We start from the raw sequence: 21030 nt of genomic DNA, 5'->3' as shown, positions 1-21030 counted from the left end.
CATTTAGACTTTATACTATTTTCATGTGTTGTTTGTTTAAAAATACATTCATAAAGGAACAGAATCATTCTCTACCCCCTTAGAAAGATTTCGTTCATTTTGAACTAAAGAATTCCCTTGTATATTAAACAAAGATAATTTTAAGACTTCGTTAATTCTGTATAATCTATGATTTGATTAAAGGCAGATGACTTTCAAAAAAAAAATGTAAGGAATAGAAAAAAATTCTGAAATTAAGTCTTTGAACAGTTTATCCGCTGAGCCACAGTCTTTGGAAAGCAAGTTGTTTGAAAGAGTGAAGAAAGAAGCTGTAAAACGGTGTAAAGATGCACATTCTTCAGCAAAGCCTGCTAAGTATGAGGGTGAGGAATGAACAATGGACCAAAGACTGAGGCCAACAGACTCACCCGTACCCTCGGGTTCTCTGTCAGGAGGAAGAGGAGTATACGGACCCCTTGAGCACGTTTTCAAGTGGAGACTAAATTGTGTAGCCTCCCGTAACTTCTGCCTCAGTAAACAAATAACTTCCCTCCCCACAAAATGGATCAAAAGGTAAAATGAAGAGGAGTAAGAAGAGAAATCTGTGGAGTAGCAAGGAAGTAGAGCGTTTAAGGAGATAATCTCCAAGTGGTGTATGAGTGTCCATGGTATCCTACAGGACAGACAGACTCGCTGAGGCCATTTACTGAAACCTGAAGAAAGAGACCTCAGATATTACATAACAATATTTAACATTACCTAATTATCAGGTATCAAAGCAGAATCTACTTCTTAGGAACCTTTTTGCGCTAAGGAGAAATTTATCTGTAATTCTCATTGGTCTGAAGGGAGAAGAAAAAAAAAACCCAAAGAGGCCTTAGAATGCGTAACAACCATAAGTTCTGATAATTAAATATATTGAGGTCAATTCCACTGTTAGCTTTTGAAATGCAAAACCATGCCCCCAAAGACATGACAGTGTCAGCTTCTCTCTCTGCAGAAAGGGAAAACTGGGGTCCCCTGCTTCCTGTTCTTCCCGGCGGTTGTATAACTAAAGTGAGCACCAGCAGAGGTGTCGCAGCTTTGCTTTCCACATTACGCAGGTGATTGTGACTGATGAGGATGTGATGTCTGGAAGGCCTGGGAAGGAGCTGTTTGGAGGGTGATGGCCCATTTAGACATACACACACATGCCATGATCATTCCAGGTTAGCCCTTTAGCCTTGTTTAACAAAATAAGCCCCTGTTACTGATGGCTGTGTGGAGGAAACTCCTAAACTCCCAGGGTTGAGCATGGATTAAACAAATGGTATCATTAAGACAGAGGAATCACGATTCTAAGGGTCTTTATTTTGCTTTTTTTGGTTTGGTTTGGTTTCTTCTCTTCAAGCCACAAAGAATTGACAATAGTTCTCTCCGAAGGAAAAAAAAATATCATGGACTCCAACACTTAGTGACTCCACTTGCCAGCTCTCTTGCTACAAGAGAACATTTTCTGCTGTGTAAGTTATGTTTTCTTTATTGCTAGAAATGCAGACATACGAGTTTATATTAGAGACACAGTAGACTGAATATCAATGATAAGATCATTTCTAATAGGTTGATGCAATGCCTCGGCTGCTAAAGCAATTGCTGTGCAAAAGAAAAGACCTGTGTTTCGATACCCAGAACAAAAATAAAGGCAATGATGTAGTCCCTTTCTGTTATTCCTGCACTTTACAGCAAGATGGATGGTAAAGAAAGGAGAATATCTGGGAGTTTATTAACCAGGATAAACAAGGTGGAAAGTGAGGACCACCATGGGGTTATTCTCTGAACTTTCTATACCTGAGCAAACACACACACACACACACACACACGCACGCACACACACACTTTTCACTTATTTTAAAGATACAAATCTATTATGTTTTTAGTGGAAGAGTTTTGTAAATTTTGTTGGTAACTTTTTAACAATGTTATCGATTACTACAAATTAGAAGAACTTTGGAGAATTAAGTGGCAGAAGAGTTATCAAGATTTTACAAACTTATAGTTGGTAGTGGTAGAAAAGAGGTGGGAATGCCTACTTAGAGTTCACAGGGATGGCAGGGGTGCTATACAAGGTAAAAAAATAAAACAGACTGTAGCCTCCAGCCTGTTCTTTCATTCAAGTGAAGACTCAAATCTGTGGCAGTTCACTATGCAACAAAAACAAATCAGAACGGAAAACAGACTTAGCGTTTGCAAAGCTGAAGAACTGGGCTCTTCTCCCTGTGGTCTCCAACTGTATAATCCTATACAGAACAGTTAATCTCCTCACTTTAGTTTTCTTGTTTGAGAATAGTGATTACTAAGACATCCTGAGCGCTGCCTTTGGGCTTCTCATCATGCTCAGGGGTTTGTACGTATTGTGCTGAATCTTCACCACCACCTCTTGAGTACGATGCTGCTACCAATGCTGCATCACAGATAAGAACACTTCCAGCAGTAACTGATGCACCTCCCTGTAGTAAGCGATAGGTAGACATGAGTCCAAACAGGCTCATTGGTCCCAGAAACCACACTCTGAACTTGTTTTGAGGTTTAGGTAAAAGAAAACTAGAGTGTAATAATTAATTAGCTTTAGGTGTTTTTCTGTGCCAGCCTGGCACCAAATGTTTAATTGATTTTAATATCATTAATTATACAAAAGCCATAAAATACAGTGTTGTGCGTATATGGTGTGAGAGTATCAAAACATTATCTTTTTGAGAACATAATTTTAATGAAGAAGTTACATTTTGAATTTTTTATTTTCCGAGGGAGGGTTGAGGATGCACGTGACACAGCATACATCTGCAAGTCAGGCGAGTAAACTCAGGTCACTGGTAAGTCTTGGTGGCAGGCATCTCTATCTGCCTAGCCCTGTTACCAACCCTTAGCTACTCAGTTCTTTTCTTCATATATTCTTGAGCTACTGCAGAGAAGTCTCTGCTCAGAGAGAGGCAACAATTTCCAGCACAGCCCAAAGCTCACCCTACATTCAGGTTCGATCAAGTAACGGATTTTCATAGAGAAAAGAGCAAAAGGGGGTGTGATGATTAGTTCTGGTCCTTTACCCACTTCAAGCTGTATGAACAAGATTCTTGGGACCCACAGATGTGTGCAATTACAGACAGAAAAGAACTCTGGTTTTTGGTCCCTGATGAGACTGTGAGACACAGAAAGACTACTAATGAGGAACATGTCTGACTGCAGCCAGGGAAAAGCAAGCTGCCGCTGTATTAGGCTGCTGAACACAGGAGGCAGCAATATCAGGTGTAACAACTAGCACCCCCCCCATCTGTGTTAGATACTATGGTCTTTGTTTATAAGTGAGAAACATGGAGTACAGACAGGTTAACCAGCCATTTCAAGTTCAATACCAGTTTCAAATGTGATACTCTTCTTAGAAGGTCAAGGAACGAGCCCTAAGGATTAACAGATTTTGCAGGTGGCACACTAGTTCCCATGAAGTAGGAAGCAGAGTGGGCTTGGAAATGTACATATTTGAAGCTGAAGAAGACGGTAACAGTAATAGGAGTTCCAACTAACCGAGTGAAGGGAAATCACATGCAGTATTTGGGTATAAAACATTTCTTTTGCTGATTCTCCTCCACACTGTTGAGAAAGGTGGGAGAGCGGGAAGATGAAGAGGAAGAGGGAGAAGTCAAGTGAGAACTTGGCCTCCGTCACAACTGCCATTTTAAGCATTTCTATGCAACAACTTAAATGAGTGGCGTTTTGGAGCCCTGGAGGTTGCCTGGCAAAGCGACATGAAGTTCGGCAGAAGCAGCAAGACTGACCCACCAACCATTCCACCCTGGTGAACAGAACTTCCCTCCCACCCCAAGTGCTGAGGGCTGTAGGAAGCTGCACGCAAGAAAAAGGTGATGGACAGCAGGGCCTAAATCACAGAATCCTCCTGCACATTTGAACAACTAACTCCGCAGAGGCTATTATAGTGTGAGCTGCAGGGCAAACTGATGTAACCAGCCTGTAATAAGCTAATAAGCACAGAGCAAAAATGTCAAAAACCACAACAGAAACGCCATGGCCAAGTGCCTTGCATGTTTTCTAGAGAGAGAAGGCGCTGAAATTATTTCAGTGTCTCTTCAGGAGGACAAGCCCACTTGATTAAACAACTTTGATTTGATTTGATTTGATTTGATTTGATTGAGAGGCTGATAAGAGCTCTTTTACTCTAGATACTGAAATGGACAAATGGAAATTGAGAGTAGTATAAATAAGAAGGAGAAATGAAGACCAAAAGCTCATAATAGAAATGTTAGAAGATGTGCTTAATCCTTAGTTGTGTATTTAAATCTACAAAGATAAAAATGTATGAGTGAAATGGGAACAAGATCTTGCCTTGTTTGTGTTCAAATATACCAAACTATGAGGGCTGACTGTCACGCATGGTCTGGGTCACAGAGATGTTTGAAAAACTCCTAATCTCATCTTGGCTGTTGTGTGTAAGAGTTTAAAGCATGGTGTTAAGCGATCTTTAAAAGGACCCAAGTGGTTAGTTCCTGTTCATTAAGATGCATGGATGGGAAACTGGAGAGATGACTCGGTGGTTAAGATCACTGAATGCTCTTCCAGAGGACCTGGGTTCAATTCCACATGGCAGATGACAACTGTTTGTAATTCCAGTTCCAGGGGACCCGACAGTCATGGCAAAACACCAATGCACGTAGACTAAAAATGAATTTCTTAAAAGTATGCATGCATGGATAAAGTAGGAAATACTGGAGACAAAGAAGTGCATAACAATGGTTGAAAAAAAATAGCATGATCTTTTCCACACGATTACAGGGTGTAAAGAAATCTGACAGAGAGGCTGAAGAGGTGGCCCAACAGTTAAGAGAACTGGCTGCTCTTCCAGAGTACCCAGGTTTGATTTTCAGCACTCACAACTGTGACTCACAAGTGTCTGGAGCTCCAGTCCTAGGGAATTCAGTGCCCTCTCATAACCTCAGTGGGTACCATTCATACACATGGTACATAAATATCCATTCACAAAAGACTGTCATACATACACATGAATTAAAAATAAATAAAACTTAAAACATTAATAAAAGCTAATAGACAGTTTTTAGATGTTAAGGAAATAGCTTTAGAATTTCTTATGGGGGAATGAATTATTCATAGTCTACCATTTATATGAGTCCCGAATTTCTGCTATTACATCTACTTTCTTTACCTTTAAAAAACTACAATAATTTTTGCCTGGCGGTGGTGGCGCATGCCTTTAATCCCAGCACTCAGGAGGGAGAGGCAGGCGGATCTCTGTGAGTTAGAGGTTAGCCTAGTCTACAAGAGCTAGTTCCAGGACAGGCTCCAAAGAAACAGAGAAATCCTGTCTAAAAAAATAAAAAAAAAAAACCAAATCCTACAATAATTTTTAAAAATATATTTACTTAAAACGAGCAAGAAACTATCTCCTTTTTAGTCATGTTCTTGTAACCTTGTCCTACCCTTGCCAATACATGCATTTGGATAATAAGTAAGATGTCTCTGACACAGATCAGTTCCCAGCAACAGCAAACACAAAACAAGATTCAGGACATAGTACCGGTCTACCACCCTTTATCCACAATGCTCAGACCCCTGGTTTCAGATTTTAAAATACTTAAATACTACTTGACAATCTCTGACATGAAATTCTAAGCACAAAGAATTCAGAATGTCAAACTTTTAAGTATCATAATAGAATTCAAAAAGTTGGGGTTGGGGATTCAGTTCAGTGGTGGAGTGCTTGCCTAGCAAGAGCAAGGCCCTGGTTTGGGTCCTCAGCTTTAGGGGAAAATAAAAAGACAAAATACCAAAAAGCCTAAAATTTGGATCACTTCTGCATTCACATTTACAGTCAGCAATGACCAACCTCTCAGAGTAACTTTGATTAGCATGAAATGCTTGCTGCCAAAGATCTTACTGTTGTGATTGTCGTTGTTGCTACCATTGAGTGGGTCAGGGAGCAAAGAAAACTGTTATGAAGCTAGGCTTACTGGTAGATACCTAAAATCTTATTGCTCAGGAGGTCGAGACAGGAGGATTGATGTGAGTTTGAGGCTACTCTTTCCAAACCAGTGAGACTTTGTCTTAAAATGCCAAACCGAACCAAACGAAACCAAAACCAACTAATCAAACAAAAACAAAGACAGCTATTGATAATGGATTAAACAAAGCTATTTTTTTTTGTAAAGACCAATGTTAAGAATGCAATCAATATGCTTTCCTTTCAGTTTTTTTTTTGTTTGTTTGATTGGTTTGGTTTTGTTGTCATTGTTGTTAACAGCATTTTGCTCAGTAGCCATAGGCATTCCGGAATTTATTATATAACACAAGCTGGCCACCTGCTAGTCTCCCAAGCTAGGCTACTAACGTGTGCTCGATGTCTGACTAATGTCAAAAAAATCCTTCATGCTGCACATAAACACATGTTACAATGTATAAGACGAGAAAGGTCAATGCGATAACGTAGGCCTTTCACATAACTCTCCCCCCAGCATCACATCCATAAGCTAACTGATGCAACAAAAGTCACAAGGCCGTGTTCTTAAAACACTTGGCCAGGACAGGAAGCCGTCCACTGTTTGTATTTCAGACACTATTCTGGATTTTGAAGGAGCGTTCCTCTGGCATTCAAAACCCCCAAAACCTAATGCTCCCTACAGCTACTACTTATAAAAGAATTGCATGAAAATGTGCAGGTTAGTCTTGTCAGGAGAGATGAAGGAAAACATGAGGGAAAAAGTAACTCTTGGCAGTTCATTACCACTTCCTTGTGTACTTCTTAACCTCATGGTCTCCCTGACTCAATGTACCCCTTCACAGAAGCATCAACTTCAATGTGCTTTAAGAATCTACAAACTTCTGGGTATGGTGGCCTACATGTTTAATCCCAGCATTTGAGAGGCAGAGGCAGACAGATGTCTGGAAGTTACAGGCCATTTAGGGTTACTATAGTGAGACCCTGTAAAAATGCCCATAATGTCTAATGCAATATGCTTTCAAGCCTGCTAACATTACCAACCTTACAAAGTTGTTTATCCTGTGGCTCTTGTACTGAGTAACAATGGATTAAACTAGATTTATTCAAACTCTAAGCTAATAAAGAGATGAGAAGACCATGGCCATGTTGCTGTTATCTGAGGAATACTTGAAGTATTATACACCTTCCAGTGCCTTCTTCTATCTTCCCTATGATTGTCAAGTTAGTAAGTCAATTGATACCCCATGAATTAGCTATATTTTCTATTAAGGCAAAGTCAATCACTGTCAAGATCAATCAGAAAGTTCCCCTATTACCACTGACTATTACCCTTAAAAGAACTGCAGTAAAGCAATAACAAAAACCAAGGCTTGAAGTACCACCGAGACCAGTGTTTCATTATTTCTTTGAGAACATGAAAGTCATACCTTCAACCAAGGAAGTGAGGAGGGTGACATTGGCTGCTTTCCGTCTTCCAGCTGGCAGGTTTAGGCCAAGCCTATCCAGTTTCTCTCTTAGGCAGCGGCCACCATTCTTGGATTTTGCTCTGTCCAGAATCAAATGCAAATTCCGTTTGGTTAGTTAAAACTTGGAAGAAATTCTGAGATGACTAGCTCTCATGGGGAAGATACCACAGTGGATGGGGTATAAAAAGACAGGAGGCTCGAGAGTGGTATCGGTTCAATTAGCAGAGACACAGTGGCAGGAAACAGCTTCATCTTACCTCCTCAGAATGCCTCCCAGGAGTGAAGCATTGAGGCACTCAGGTGGCGAGAGACGCCTCTTTACCTCGGCAATGGTCACCTTGTATTTAGAAGTAGAACTGAGAAGGGACAATCGACCAGGAACTGAGCAAAACAAGTCTGTGGGGTTGACCACACAGGTGCCACCTTGGGAGGGGAAAATGTACATGTTAGTGATAGCAAAAGAAGAGAGCTTTGTAAGAGGCAGCTAGAATCAAGAGATACACGCAACAGCTGTGTCTATCCACCATATACATCACGTCAGGCTACTCCAAAGATACCCTGCTAAGAACTAATTAGGGTTTTGTATATCATACAGAAAATGAATCTGTGTGTAACATTGTAATTCTAGACAAAATTATCACCCCCTACAACACAGGTTGCCTCTACAGTGTTAATTTTGACATTATTACATCAAGAGACACATCAGCACTTTACTGCCCCCAAATCCAAGAGTTAACCTCACAAAAGTTGTTCCTACTGATTCACAGTTATGTGTGATTGTGCACACATACAGAATGGGATAAAACGTTTGATGCATTCTTTTCTTTTCCAAAATGTTTGCAAGTTATCTTCTTCCTTCCCTCATCTGTCCACCAGCTAAAGACACCAATCCCCATGTACACTAAAAATCATCTGCCTGTCACCAGAAATTTCCAATAGATACAGTTGACAATACAGTCAAATTTGTACACAATGCTTCAGTCTTCCTGGTCAGCCAGCATAGGTAGACAAACACAGGGTAAGACACAGTGTTAGCTAGTTACCTACATTAAATATGTCTGTTATTATCGTTATGATGGTTGCTTCATCACTGCCGTTAGGGTGCAGGGAAATGATAACCATTAAGAACATCACCAAATAATTTTACCGTGATGGATTTCCTAGAACAGGAATATCTATCTTCAAGTTCGATAGATTCTCTTGAGCCTCACATTCCTGCAGAAGCAGGATACTCTATTCTCTAACCTCAGACAGTTCCCACTGGCTAAGAAGAGACTTGGATACTCATGGGTGAGCAATACTAGTTACAGTTTCTTGATGCCCAATTGCTAACTTACTGCAAAAATCCCCAGCCAACGTTCATCCTGCTAAGATAATGGGCGTATGAACTTGGGATGTAAAGCTTCCTTCATATGTGCCCAGACCTCTGAGGCCAATTGTAATTCAAAACTAGATTTTCTTTTTAAAAAATTCCTACAACGTCTCTCTCTCTCTCTCTCTCTCTCTCTCTCTCTCTCTCTCTGTGTGTGTGTGTGTGTGTGTGTGTGTGTGTGTGTGTGGCCAGATGAAGGTGTCAGATGCCCTGGAACCAGAACCACTGGTAGTTGTAAATTGCCTGATGTGGATGATGAAAAATGAATCCAGGTCCTCTGAAAGAGCAGTTAGTGCTCTTAATAGTTGAGCCACCTCTTGAGCCCTTCTCAGATTTTTTTTCTGAGAATTTTCTTGCTGTAGTTGTAGGTAAATGTAAGCTACACTTTCAGAAAAGGGGATTACAAAGGAAAAGAAGGAAAGAATAAGTGATTAGAAAAAGAAAAAGACAGAAGATTGTTGCTCAAAATTGGTTTAGTAAGAAGGTGATCTACTTTAGCTTCTTAGGAAGAAGCTAGTCATGAGTGTGGGATCTTAGATCCCATTAGTCCTCATTCAGAATCTTGGTTTTGAAGGAAGAAAGACGCTGTTCATACCCATTAATGCTTAAGAAATACAAGAGCTAGTTCCGGGATGGGCACCAAAGCTACAGAGAAACCCTGTCTCGAAAAACCAAAAAAAGAAAGAAAGAAAGAAAGAAAGAAAGAAAGAAAGAAAGAAAAAGTACTGTACTAGAATTTAGGCCTTGCCTCCAAGCAGCCCCTCCCTATCTTCTTTTACTAAGAAATACAGATGAGCAGTTACAGCAAGGAACCTCTGATATTTAGACTCAGGGATGTTCCTTGGTCTTGTCACCTAAAGAACCTGGGAGGACATGAAAATATGTAAAGGAATCCTTACCTGGAAGTGAGAATATTAAAATATTTCCAACCCTATGATGTTTGGAATTCTTTCTAGCTGTTTTACAATTACTCATATTTCTCTTTAAAATTTATTTATTTATTATTTTGTTGCCTGTGTAGCCATTCTGTAGACCAGGCTGGCCTTGAACTCAAAGACCTGCCTGCTTCTGCCTCTCAAGTGTTGGGATTGAAGGTGTGTGTCACCACCACCCAAATATTTTTTTCTTTGACAGTTTTATAAATGTTCATAAATAATTTTAGTTATTTTAGCTCCCATTACTTTCTCTCATCATCCTTCACACTGAATCCCCCCACTGTGTGTGAGAGAGACAAGGGGAGAGAGAGAGGGAAAAGGAGAGAGAGAGAGAGAGAGATTCCCCTTGAATTTAATATTTTATTATGGCTGTTTACATAAGCATTGGTGGGGCATTATTTACTGAAGCGTTGGGTAAGGGAGAGGCTCATAAGGTCTCTAAAGAACTATTTCCAAGTAGTGGTTGCCGGGGGATGTGACATCCTTCTTTCAGTAGTATTGTCACTGAGAAGTTGCCTAGGCTTCAGTAAGTAACCTCCTCCCCAAGTTAGCTTTGAAATTGCTAATGATCAAGGTTTTCTCCCTTAATAATTCTGAACCAGTTTATATGGCCCATCGTTTTGACAATACAAAAGAGAGGGAGAATAGAATGTCAAGGAATTCTGGCAAAATCTGTTGTATATTCCAAAAAATTCCTCTTACCATTTTCTGGAAACAAGACCTAGGTTTTAAAGTCTGGGAGATCAGAAGGTCCGTCAACTAAATTCTTTTCTTGGAGTCAAATGAGAAGAGTCTGAAAACCATTTTCGTCAGCATATAGAAGCACACAAATTTGCTAATTCTTTCCCACTTGGAATTTCTACGCAATTTCAAAAAGTAATAGTAGTAATTTCAAAAAGAAATTCCACAGATTCTTGGGGCCATGGCTGTTTTTACTCATTAATTTTCATTTATTCTTGCACTGTGTACTTAAGAGATACCCTTAAAAAGAAAGGAAAGTGACTTTTCCAAAGCTGAAATGAACTGAAAAGGTAATTCCAGTAAACCAGAATCATGATTCTGATTCCTTGAGGAATTACGTGTGAAGGAAATATCAAAAGTCAATAAAAAATGTGTATATACAATATCCATCCACTCTTCCAAAAGGAGGACTCTAGCTGTGATCACAATGAATCACAATGATCACAATGAATCAGAAGCAGACACAGATCTTAACAATTAATATCGCACTCAGTATTTTACCAAAGAAAAAGAACTGTCTGAGTATTTACATGAGTTTTTCCCCCTTTCTTCTATCTGATTGAAACTGGAACCACACAATTTTAGGCTTTTCCTGTCCTTAGTAGTCTGTTAGAAACCCAATTTAGAGAGAAAATAGTCACATTTTTTTTGAAAAAGGAGTTAAGTCTAGTTTTCTTACATTCAAAATCTATCACCTTTTGGCTTAGTTGAAAGTAGGCTGTTCTCTGGGAGGACTACCTAGCCATCTTGAAGGCCCTGAGAGCTTCTTCTGCTCCTCCATCCAGGTTGGGCTTCTGGTTTATGCTAACATAGGCCTGTGTTAGGTAAGTTACACAGGCTGCATGTTAAGAATATACTTTATGCACACCCAAATTGCCTCAAGGATTTATTTTGTATTCAGGATTATCCATCAACTCTAGACTCTTTTATTTTTTATGTCATGGAATCTTTAAAGGGAATTTCTGTGGCTTTGATACGGGGGCATCGTTGCAGCCTTGGGGAACTCTCTTATTCTGGCTAAAGATTGGGCAACTTGTAGAGTTTACATCAACTTGGGGAACCTGATATCTTTCTTCCCAGTGGGTTACTTTGCAGGAGGGCAGAGAAAAAAAAAAAAACAAAGGCATGATAGCCAGGGTTTTGCATTTGGAATGAAGGTAGTGACATGGTAGAACATAGCTAAGGGAACGGAGACTGTCAACAATGAGAATCCAGAGGACAATTAGAATTGGACCTTGCCGGGCTACTAGCGTTGCTCATTCTGTGTTGGCCACTCAAGGTCCTTGCGGTGTCTCTGAGGCTCCTCAGCTCTTACAGATGTTGGGTGTCACTCATTTTCTCTTTGTCATTCCAGTTGTGGATGACAGAGTCAAATAGGCTATGCAGAACTTCTCAGGGGTTCACCCCTCCAGCACTCATAGTGCATGGAGAAGCAATACTTCTACGGAGGTCAGTGTTTGCAAATTTGGAGCAACATCCTATTTCTTGCAAATCTGCAAATTTTAATAAGTAGCTATGTAAGAAGTTAAGACTTGTCTACTCAAGATCACTTGTCTAGGGCATGCCATATACAATTCTGCCAAAGCTACAAAGAGAAGTTAGCCAAATCTGTAGTTATTACTATACCTGACACAGAACAACATAGGTTTAGACTGTCCTTCATACCCTGATAGATCCTGAATATCTTGAAGAAGCCTGGAACTGCACTTCTCTTGATTAGGCTGGGGGAATCTATCTTTCTGCCCTCAGACTATGGGTTGGGGTGGGAGTGGGGGACTGGTGACAAATAGGAACTTGGCACACTCGCTTGGAGACCAATTCCTTCTTAATTAGTCTACTTGAAAACTGAAGGTGTTTGCACCTATTCTTCTTCCCCCTATGGCTGATGACATGTCACAGGAAATGGACAGCGTACTCAGCAGCCTGAGTAATGGTACCCAGCACCAGCTACCACATCACAGCTATAAAGCTGGATACTCATTTACCCGTTGTTTGTACTGCGACCTAATGAAAAGCCAAGCGCTAAAAGTATCTTCTTACCCCAGACGTGTGGAGCAGAGCAAAGGGGAGTGGCATCTGAGCGACTGCTGACTCTTCGTGCCCCACCCACCCCTAAGAACAAACTCAGTTGTGCCAAGAGGCCCCCTGGCGCCTCTGCAGGTGTGATCAATACTTTCTCGCCTGCTTCAGCTCGCTAGGCCCCACTGCGCACAGCCCGCAAAGCCGCCGCACCTCAGCACCGCCCCACTCCCCCGGAACATTGGTGTTGACATAATTAGACCAAATCTTAGGAGCGAAATAGATGTTCTGTTCGCCTTACAGCCAAACAGATGTTTACAATTCAAATGAAAGAAATACAAACGGTAGGGATTTTTTTCCTCCCCTTCTTCATCTCCAGTGATCGCTCTTTTATTTTTTTTTTTTTTGACACATTAAAAATGTGTAAGCGGTTACAAGAGTTTCCTGTGCCTGTTTGTTTTGCGGCTTTCATTTCCGCGAGGTTCTCTTGTCCGACAGGTGGGGTAGAATCTTTCTGGGCTGTTTTCCCCCTCTAGCCTGTCTCCCTTTACCGACGCTCTAACCCCGCCCGTGAGATCCCCCCCCCCACGGCAGCAGATATTAATTGTGATCAAACAGCAAAGAGGTGGGGACTTAGTTGCCTTCACACAAGCCTTTGATAGTGTGACAGCAACGAATCGGACTGTCCTGATGGAGGGACGCGCTTTTGCAGGTGTAGTTGCACCAGGTCGCTGCTGCTTCCTGCGGGAGCCCGCACCAGGTCCCAGCAGAACAAAAGAAAAGGAACTGGGTACCAGATAGGTAACTGCTGCCTTGCTGGTTTGTGCTCAGGGATCAGTTCCGAGTTCCCAAAATGTAACATGCTTTGGACGGTGGTGATTTTCTGAGCAGGGGAAAATAAAAACAACAACAACAACAATAACAAACAAACAAACAAAAAAGGGCAAAGTACTTCTTTCCTCATGAAAAACAACTGTCCAGCAAACCATGCTTCTACATGCTTTGGTAGAAGCTTTTTGGTATGCTTTTCGGATAGAATTTCCAGTCTTAAGTACGTTCATTTTAGTCTTAAGAGAGCGCGAGTGGCGTTTCCAGTGTGCCACTTGCTCTATTTTCATTTACAGAGGTTGCAGAACCAAAGGGTTGAGTTTGAGTCACCTAACTGCAAGAGATTCGGGAGTAGTCGCTCTCTGATGGCAGGCTGACAAAGGAAGAAAGATTAAGCTACACGCGGACCTTCTGCTTCGCCCCTTCTAGAAATTGCTGGGAGCTACCACTAGGACTCCGCCTTCCCAAGGTCCATATCAGGCCCTGGAAGAGTCCTGAAAAAAACAAAGCAAGGCACGTGTCCTCCTGAGAAGGAGCAGGCCAGTTGCTGCGAGGGCAACAAAAAACAGAAAGTGTCAGTTCTGTCCTACCCATTATTGGTAGACAGGGCGGTTGAAGCTAAGGCTGCTTTTGCGGAAAAGACTTATTTTGAAAAAGAATTAAATCAGATTGGACAACGTTTGCACCGTGGTGTAAACGTCTCAGCCTTGGCGAGCTAGTCACCTCTGCGATCTGATACTCCCTTAAAACGTGCAGAGTTCAAATCATATTAATTCCCCCAAATGTTTTGATTCAAAGTAGTTTGTATTTTGTGTAGCCAAGGGCAATCGGGAAAGCGCTCCTCCCTGCAAGTGGCCGTTGGGTTCTCTCTCCGTGGCCCAGAGGCTACAGCAGTATTTAAGCTTCTGAAATTAGCCTGGGGCTGCAAGGCAAGATGATCAGAAAGCGAAACAAGGGCGCTGCCCCTCTACACTTTTTTCATACCCCCCTCTTTTTTTGTTTTTTTTTTAAGTTTGCCATCCCGATTTCACAAAAGAGATCAGGGCCAAAGAGTCACTACTATCCACCCTCATACAGGAAGCCTGAGTCTTCTCATCTCTAACTCGTGTGTGAAGACCAGAGCCCCTTTATCCAGCTGATTCCCATATCGTGATTCCATTCGGAGTCCATTCATGATTAGCTTCGCCACCGTCGTGGTCCTCATCAACACTGCGTTATTAAATGCTCAGAGAGAAATAAAAGGTCTGGGTGTCTGACAAAAGGGAGGGGCCATGAGGATGCTTCTGAAGAGTCACCAGGAAAAAAAAAAAGAGTGGGCTTTCCTTCTTCCTTTTTTTTAATGATTAAAAACATAGGCGAGTCCTGTAAATAGAAGCCCCTTTCCTTCAAGAGATGCCTTTTGAAACCCACTGTCTGAATATTCAACGAAGGCAAAGCTCCACTCTGTACGAACAACATTAATATGATCTCTGCAGAATTTGTTACTCAGAAATATTAACATATCAAAGCCAACGCCTGGGGCGAAAGAAGCTATCGATACGCGAGTGCAGGCTAAAGTAAAGATTATTGGTTCTGATGGTCGGAGCGGCGGAGCTGCGGGCAAAATCGCGCACACCATTAACCGGGAGTGAGCGCGCAGGGAGCTGGGCCTCCGAGGCGGCCGCAAATATTTTATCTAGGTGGTAATTACCTCACTGCCACCACCCTGGTCTGCCCACGTTATATTTTGGCTATCAGACCTTGGTTTACAAGAAGGAAAAATGTAACCGACGCTTAACAAAGTTAGCCTGAGAAATGACATTTTGTTCTTTACTACAGATTTAGTGAATGAACTCTCATCCCTCCACCCTCTGCAAACCAGGCCAACTTCTTTCTACCCTCCTCAGGTTAGGCCATTAGGCAGATATCTTTCCTCAAGGCAGAACTATGACATTTACAGGTCCGCAGGGTAGTAGAAATTTTGCAGGCTTCAGGGTCATAGAGATTTGTGGGAGAAAATGGGGAGCACAAAGATTTTAAGGGAGACCAGTCTGTGACTCACAGACATTGTTACCATAGGAGGGATGGGAAGGGAGTAGCTGACTTAATGATTTAGGTGTTCTATTTTTTATTACCTCAGTTATCGATATTAGGAGATCTGCGGTGTGCGTGTCTCACCACGCCAATGAAGAGAGAAGGGGTTTCTTAGGTGTTTTGACCTAAGGGGATTTTGCCAGTGCTTTGAAAATAGAAAAGTGCTTGCTATCCACTTGGAAATGATGAATGCTGATAGAGCTACAGAGTCACCCACCTAATCAATTCACACTCACACACCACACCCACACTCTCCTCTCCAGAGCCGAGATTGCTCCTGTCCTGTAAGACCCGGGAGTGGGAAAAAGTAGCCAGATGCCAGAGTCCGAATTTCTCAAAGGTGGGGACCACAGATTTTATTGTTGTCTAACTCCTATGCCATCTTTTCTCTTACCCAATTAATGTTTGGCTTTAATTAGCAGACTAAGAGAAGGATTTTAAAAGGTGAAACAAATAGGCACTGAACGGTACAAAAAGAAAACAAGACAACATCACACAAGGAGCTTCGCTTCTGCAGCCGTGCTAAGGGAAGAGCGCACTTCCATCTCTTAGGCACCTTTTGAATGGCCAGAAGAAAGGAAGGTGTTCCTACTCTCCCAGGAAACTATTGATTCCACAGCATCTACGGCTCCAACTCACTGCCTGGAATTCATCCTGTCAGTTATGCTACAATCATTTGGATGTGATAGTCAAGCCGTTGGGGGAGGTACTTTAACAAGTGCGGAGCAGAATGTACGCACCGCCGCGGAAAGCTCGGCTCGCCTAGCAGCCGGCCTCCTTCCTAATTAGTGGCGCTGTCCTTCAGCACCACGGTGTCTGTGCGCCCTGAGCGCTTGGCTTCACCTTTAGTGTTCTTAGTGTTCTTTCCTTCCCAACAGACCCCAATCAGCAAGACTTACTGAACCTCTCTTTCACTGTGTATATATTTTACTTGTGTTACAGTTATGAACAGATATATTTAATATTCAGAAACTTGTCTCTTTCTCTTTTTTTTTAAATTCCAGTATGGCTGAATACAGGCCTGAATGGAAAGTTTAATATTGTTCCTTCTAAATATCTATAAGAAGTGATATTCATACTCTAAAAAATTATAAAATCTCAAAAGTGTGCAACAACAGACTTGAGCAATTTTTTTGCAAATTCAACATAAATTCCAAGCACACACTCTTTGGAACAGCCAAATTCCCAAAGAAAAGGATCCTCTTTTTTTCTTCTGGTGTTTATAGTGGATGCTGGGTTATGAGATCTACATGCAAACACAAAACTTCCATTGCTTTTGAAGAGTACACTACTCCCTCAGAAAAGAAAAAAAAAACAAATTATTTGACTATTTTTGAGAGAAATGGAGAGAGACTAAAGGACCTCTATTTGGTACCATCAGAAGTTTTGTGGTTTGGTTACCAGAAACAACTGTGGCCCTGAAGCAGGAATTAGTCTTGGTGAATAGGCCACATCTTATTAATTCGTATGAAGTTGGGACAACAGCTGGTCCCTCTTGCCTCCTGTGCTCCTCGGGTTACTGGGCATGCTAGGAAAATAAACTTCAGAGGCTCATGGTACAGTTAAGCAGGGAAGCCAGCAAAATCTGCACTGCCTTGAGGCCCTGTGAATGTCATAGTTCAAAACCTTTTGTCAAAATGGACCATCTGAGATACAGCCCCCTTCAGTGCCTTGGCAGAAAGCAACAGCTCTCTCCTCTCGCTTCACCCCCCTTTCCAATGCCATGGGTAACTCTGGATTCAGAAGTTTTCCTCAACAGATGGGAACAAGAAAGCTTTATCCAGTGCACTTAACACTACCTCCTCCTCCCACCCTCCCGTAATAAAAGAAATCTTCTGGACGCTCCAAAAAAAATTAAATAAATAAGGCAGCTACAATATTGGAGACTCATTAGCCTCCCAGAAAGCCTCAATGATATAGCCTTTCACAGACTCCCTCAAGGCCCATCACTAACACCGTCACCCCAAACACTAAGGCAAGTGGCTGGCACATTAGGTCTAAAAGAAACCAGAAATCTTGCTCCAGGATGTAGTGCCACTGAAAGGGAAAGAAGTGTGAAAACTTCTGTTTTTAATCCCAGCCATTTTCTCCCCAACTTCAATTCTGTCAGCATTCTGTGGGGAGGAATAGATTTGGGGCTATGAGACTTGGGGTTTGCCCAGCACTGAGGGGGGTTGGTGGAAGAAAGGGGTATTTTTAATGTACCTATGCCTGTGTGGATCTGCAATAACTCTTTGTTTGTTTGTTTGTTTCTTAATCAGCACACAAAGAACCTGATGTTTGCAAGTCTCCCTAGATCTTCAAAACAAAGAAACTGAGGTCAAGTTATTTCCACTCACCTCTTCTTATCACTCCCCCTTGGCCGTTGAGAACAATCCCACACTGGGCTTCCACAGAACCCTTCATAAGAGAAAAAGGAAATAGGAGCATTCAGATATGGTAGACATGACCACTATGCAGGTACAATATTTTAGACTAGCCTATTCCTGACCTCTATGTCAGGAGACCATGGAAGGCATCAGTGAGCAAACACATTTTAAGGAAAATATTTGAATAGAAACTACAATCTACAACTTTTATCCATCTTAAGGTACGCATTGTGCATCACTCCCCAATATCACACTTCAGAGGTTTTAAGAGATTTTCATTTGGACCTAAAAGAACAGGAAGTCCTTTCAGTCCCCGAGAAGGGACAGGGCATACACACAAGCAGCGCATGCTCACTTTTTTTCTGGTGAAGAAAATTATAGCTTATGTGTCAAGTCTGAAATTGTGAGGGGCTTTTTTTTTTTTCGGAGGTTCAGGGGAAATATTTCACATAGAGGGTTTAGAGCATCTTCTCAGGATTCTGTTTTCTCCCAAAGCAGGAGCACCAAACAATCCTATCCAAAATGGGCCTCCTGGAGGAAACACCTTCAGGTTCACTCTCTGCAGAGCTCCAAGCTTTTAGGGTGCTCCCAGAGTGATCATTTGAACTGGAAAACTAGAAAGGACTTGCTGATTTTTTATTAAGAAAAATAAAAATTTCTCTCTCTGTCTGTCTTTCCCCCCCTTCTGAATCAAAATGTGTTAAAAGCTCATTTTCCTTTACAAACAAACGAGGTATTGGACATGAAAGAGGCCTTGAAGGGTGTTAACCTACCCAACAGCCCGTGAAGAGTTAAGTAAATGCGGAGAGAGTCGGTGCATAATAAAAACCCACTTTACAAAACAACCTTTACAGCCCTGGCTCCCTTTTGCCTCCCCATTTTCACCATATTGAGGCAGGCCCGTAAGACCCCCCTTTTCAACCTACTCACCAGCTCTTTCTTATTTTAAATGTTCTGCCTTAAAGTGATTATCAAATCAATATGAAAAAAAAACTTGGAGACTGAGCATAAATTAAAGCGGTGATGGGAAAAGGTGTGACAGTTTCCTTTGTTGGCCATAGCAAATCTTTTTAGGGCACTCAAAGATGGAACTGAAGCCACAAGACCGTTTGCATCTGTTAGGCAGACTTAGACTGCCCTCGAAACCATTGGACTTCCACTTAAAATTCTGTGCAGGGAAAAGTATATTTACATTTGTTGCATTTGAAATGAGGCATATGCTGATGAATGTTTTTAAAAGGAAGAAATAAAAGGAGAGAGATGGGTTTCCCCACACGCTCCCTCTTCATTTCTTCTCTGAAATGTAGCTATGGTTCTTTCTTTTCCGCTCGGCTAAGTACATCAGGAGGAGCAGAATAACATTATAGAGTTATAATCTCCTCCTAGTCTTCATATACATTACAATATATGCACTTACATACACATAGAGAAGTTTTTATGACCGTGCATGTGTGCAGGCATCGCACACCATACTCTTTCACTGAGTATCTTAAAGTGTTTTCTTTCTCAGTATGAGTAATGTTATTTCAACACAAGTAACACAAAAGGAAGAATAAATATATAAGAGATAGGCTGAAATGAAGATTTTAAGATATCTAAACTGTAAAAGATAAAGGACACCCAAGTTCTCCAAAGAAGCGGGACCAATTTCCCCTCTCACTCTCAAGCGCATTGCTAAGATGTTTATTTTCTCCGAAGAAACAGATCTTGGTCCCTTCACTTAACAAAATTTCCCCCCTCATAAGTAAAACATGCTGTTTGGTCAGATGACATTGCATAAATGACCAGTTGAATGGCACTAAGTCGAAAATTGGATAAACTACGGTGTCCTTTTGCACAGGATTCTGTCTTTGTCCCGTGCTTGCAAATGTTCTAATCCTCTCTTTTGAAAAATGCCCAGCTTTGTGCCTAGCACAGAAAAAAAATTTGTACAGATACAAAAAAATCAGCAGCAGACGTGGCTATTAAAAGGAGTAAATAGGTTTTAGTTGAGCTAAGCATTGAATGGCAGATTTTTTTCCCCTCCTGAGACATAAGGGGATCCTTGTGAAAAATGTAAGAAAATGCCCTAAGCGTATAAAATTATTTTGTGAATTTAAGTATAGCAAGTCAAGCTTTAAGGAGTGAAATCTTCTTTCTTGTGCATGAATCATGTGGTTATGGCTCTTTGTTGGAACTGTAAGGGCTTTCACTTTAATTTAAAATTAATCTCTTGCTCAGGGGTAGAGGAGGGGGAAAGATATTCTGTGCGCAACAAGAGACCCTCTTCTGTCTCCAAGTTGTGCTCCTGGAATATCTTCCCGGCCTTCAGGAAGTGTGTGGAGGTGGCAGGCTTTGTGCAGACTGAATAAGGGAGGGAGATGTGCTCTCCACTAGAGGAAAGTACAGCTTTTTGGGTTCCTACTCTAGACCTTTGTGGGTTTATTGATCTGAAATGTGTCTAAGACAATGGCATCACTTCATTAAAAATTCTATTGTTGGCAACGAACGTGGAAAGCATGTTAAGAAAGGAGGAGACTTGCTTAAGTGGTGGCCTCTGCGGTGTTTGAATTCATTTCTACTCTTTTCCCCTTTCTTCCTCCCATCCCTGTTCCTTCCTTTTTTTTTTCCTTCCAGCTCTTTTTCTCTATTTGTCTTGCTTCCTTTATTTCATTTCAGACAGAATAACGGGTTGCATCTTACGTAATATGGAGTGACCTGAAGAGAAAGGATAAAGAAATAAAGCATGCTGCTGGGCTACCAGCTTGGGAATGCTCAGGCAGAAAGAAATACAACTACACTCTGGCCAAGTGCATCCTGCAAATTATGTTATTGGGGCTGACTTTTGACACTTTTATTTGTGATTCCTTACTGGACACAGCAATCTAATTTGTTTGTGAAACTTTTGCTCAAGCTTGTTGTTCTAACAACTTTTTAAGAACAGCCTGACTCCCTCAATGCATCATGAAATTCCACTACAGGTTCTGTCTAGGCCAACTCTGGAAATATGAAAATACACCCTGTAAATTATGGAAAATGAGGATATCATTAGCGGGCCGTCAGCTTTTAGAGTCTTGCTCTGACACCGCTGGATTCAAACGCAGCTCCACTGACCTCACACACCTATCCTCTCAGGGTCAGAAATGTAGATTCATAGCTGACTTTTGATGACTGGCCCCAGGTAGGGGCTGCAGCTATTGATCCAATGAGAGGAACGCAGTGGGCACAGTCCTCCTGTAATTTGATGCCTTTCCCTAAATTGTGTTTTGGG

At 41.5% G+C, this 21030-nt stretch overlaps 1 protein-coding gene across 1 annotated transcript in view; it reads right to left on the bottom strand.

Moving 5' to 3' along the window:
• The window catches only part of Tfap2d (transcription factor AP-2 delta), a 52717-nt gene that overhangs the window by 29882 nt on the left and 1805 nt on the right, over positions 1-21030 (bottom strand). Inside the window, exons 3-5 of the mRNA XM_005369560.2 lie at positions 17751-17811; positions 7701-7866; positions 7405-7523 (exon numbers count right to left, since the gene is read on the bottom strand). Of these exons, the coding sequence (XP_005369617.1) occupies positions 7405-7523; positions 7701-7866; positions 17751-17811 (346 nt within the window). The remainder of the gene's footprint in view (positions 1-7404; positions 7524-7700; positions 7867-17750; positions 17812-21030) is intronic.

This window comes from Microtus ochrogaster, unplaced genomic scaffold (genome assembly GCF_000317375.1).
Source record: "Microtus ochrogaster isolate Prairie Vole_2 unplaced genomic scaffold, MicOch1.0 UNK52, whole genome shotgun sequence".
Classification (NCBI taxonomy): Eukaryota; Metazoa; Chordata; class Mammalia; order Rodentia; family Cricetidae; genus Microtus; species Microtus ochrogaster.
Note: the sequence above shows the minus strand (reverse complement) of the source record. Positions and strands in the feature narration are given on the sequence as shown.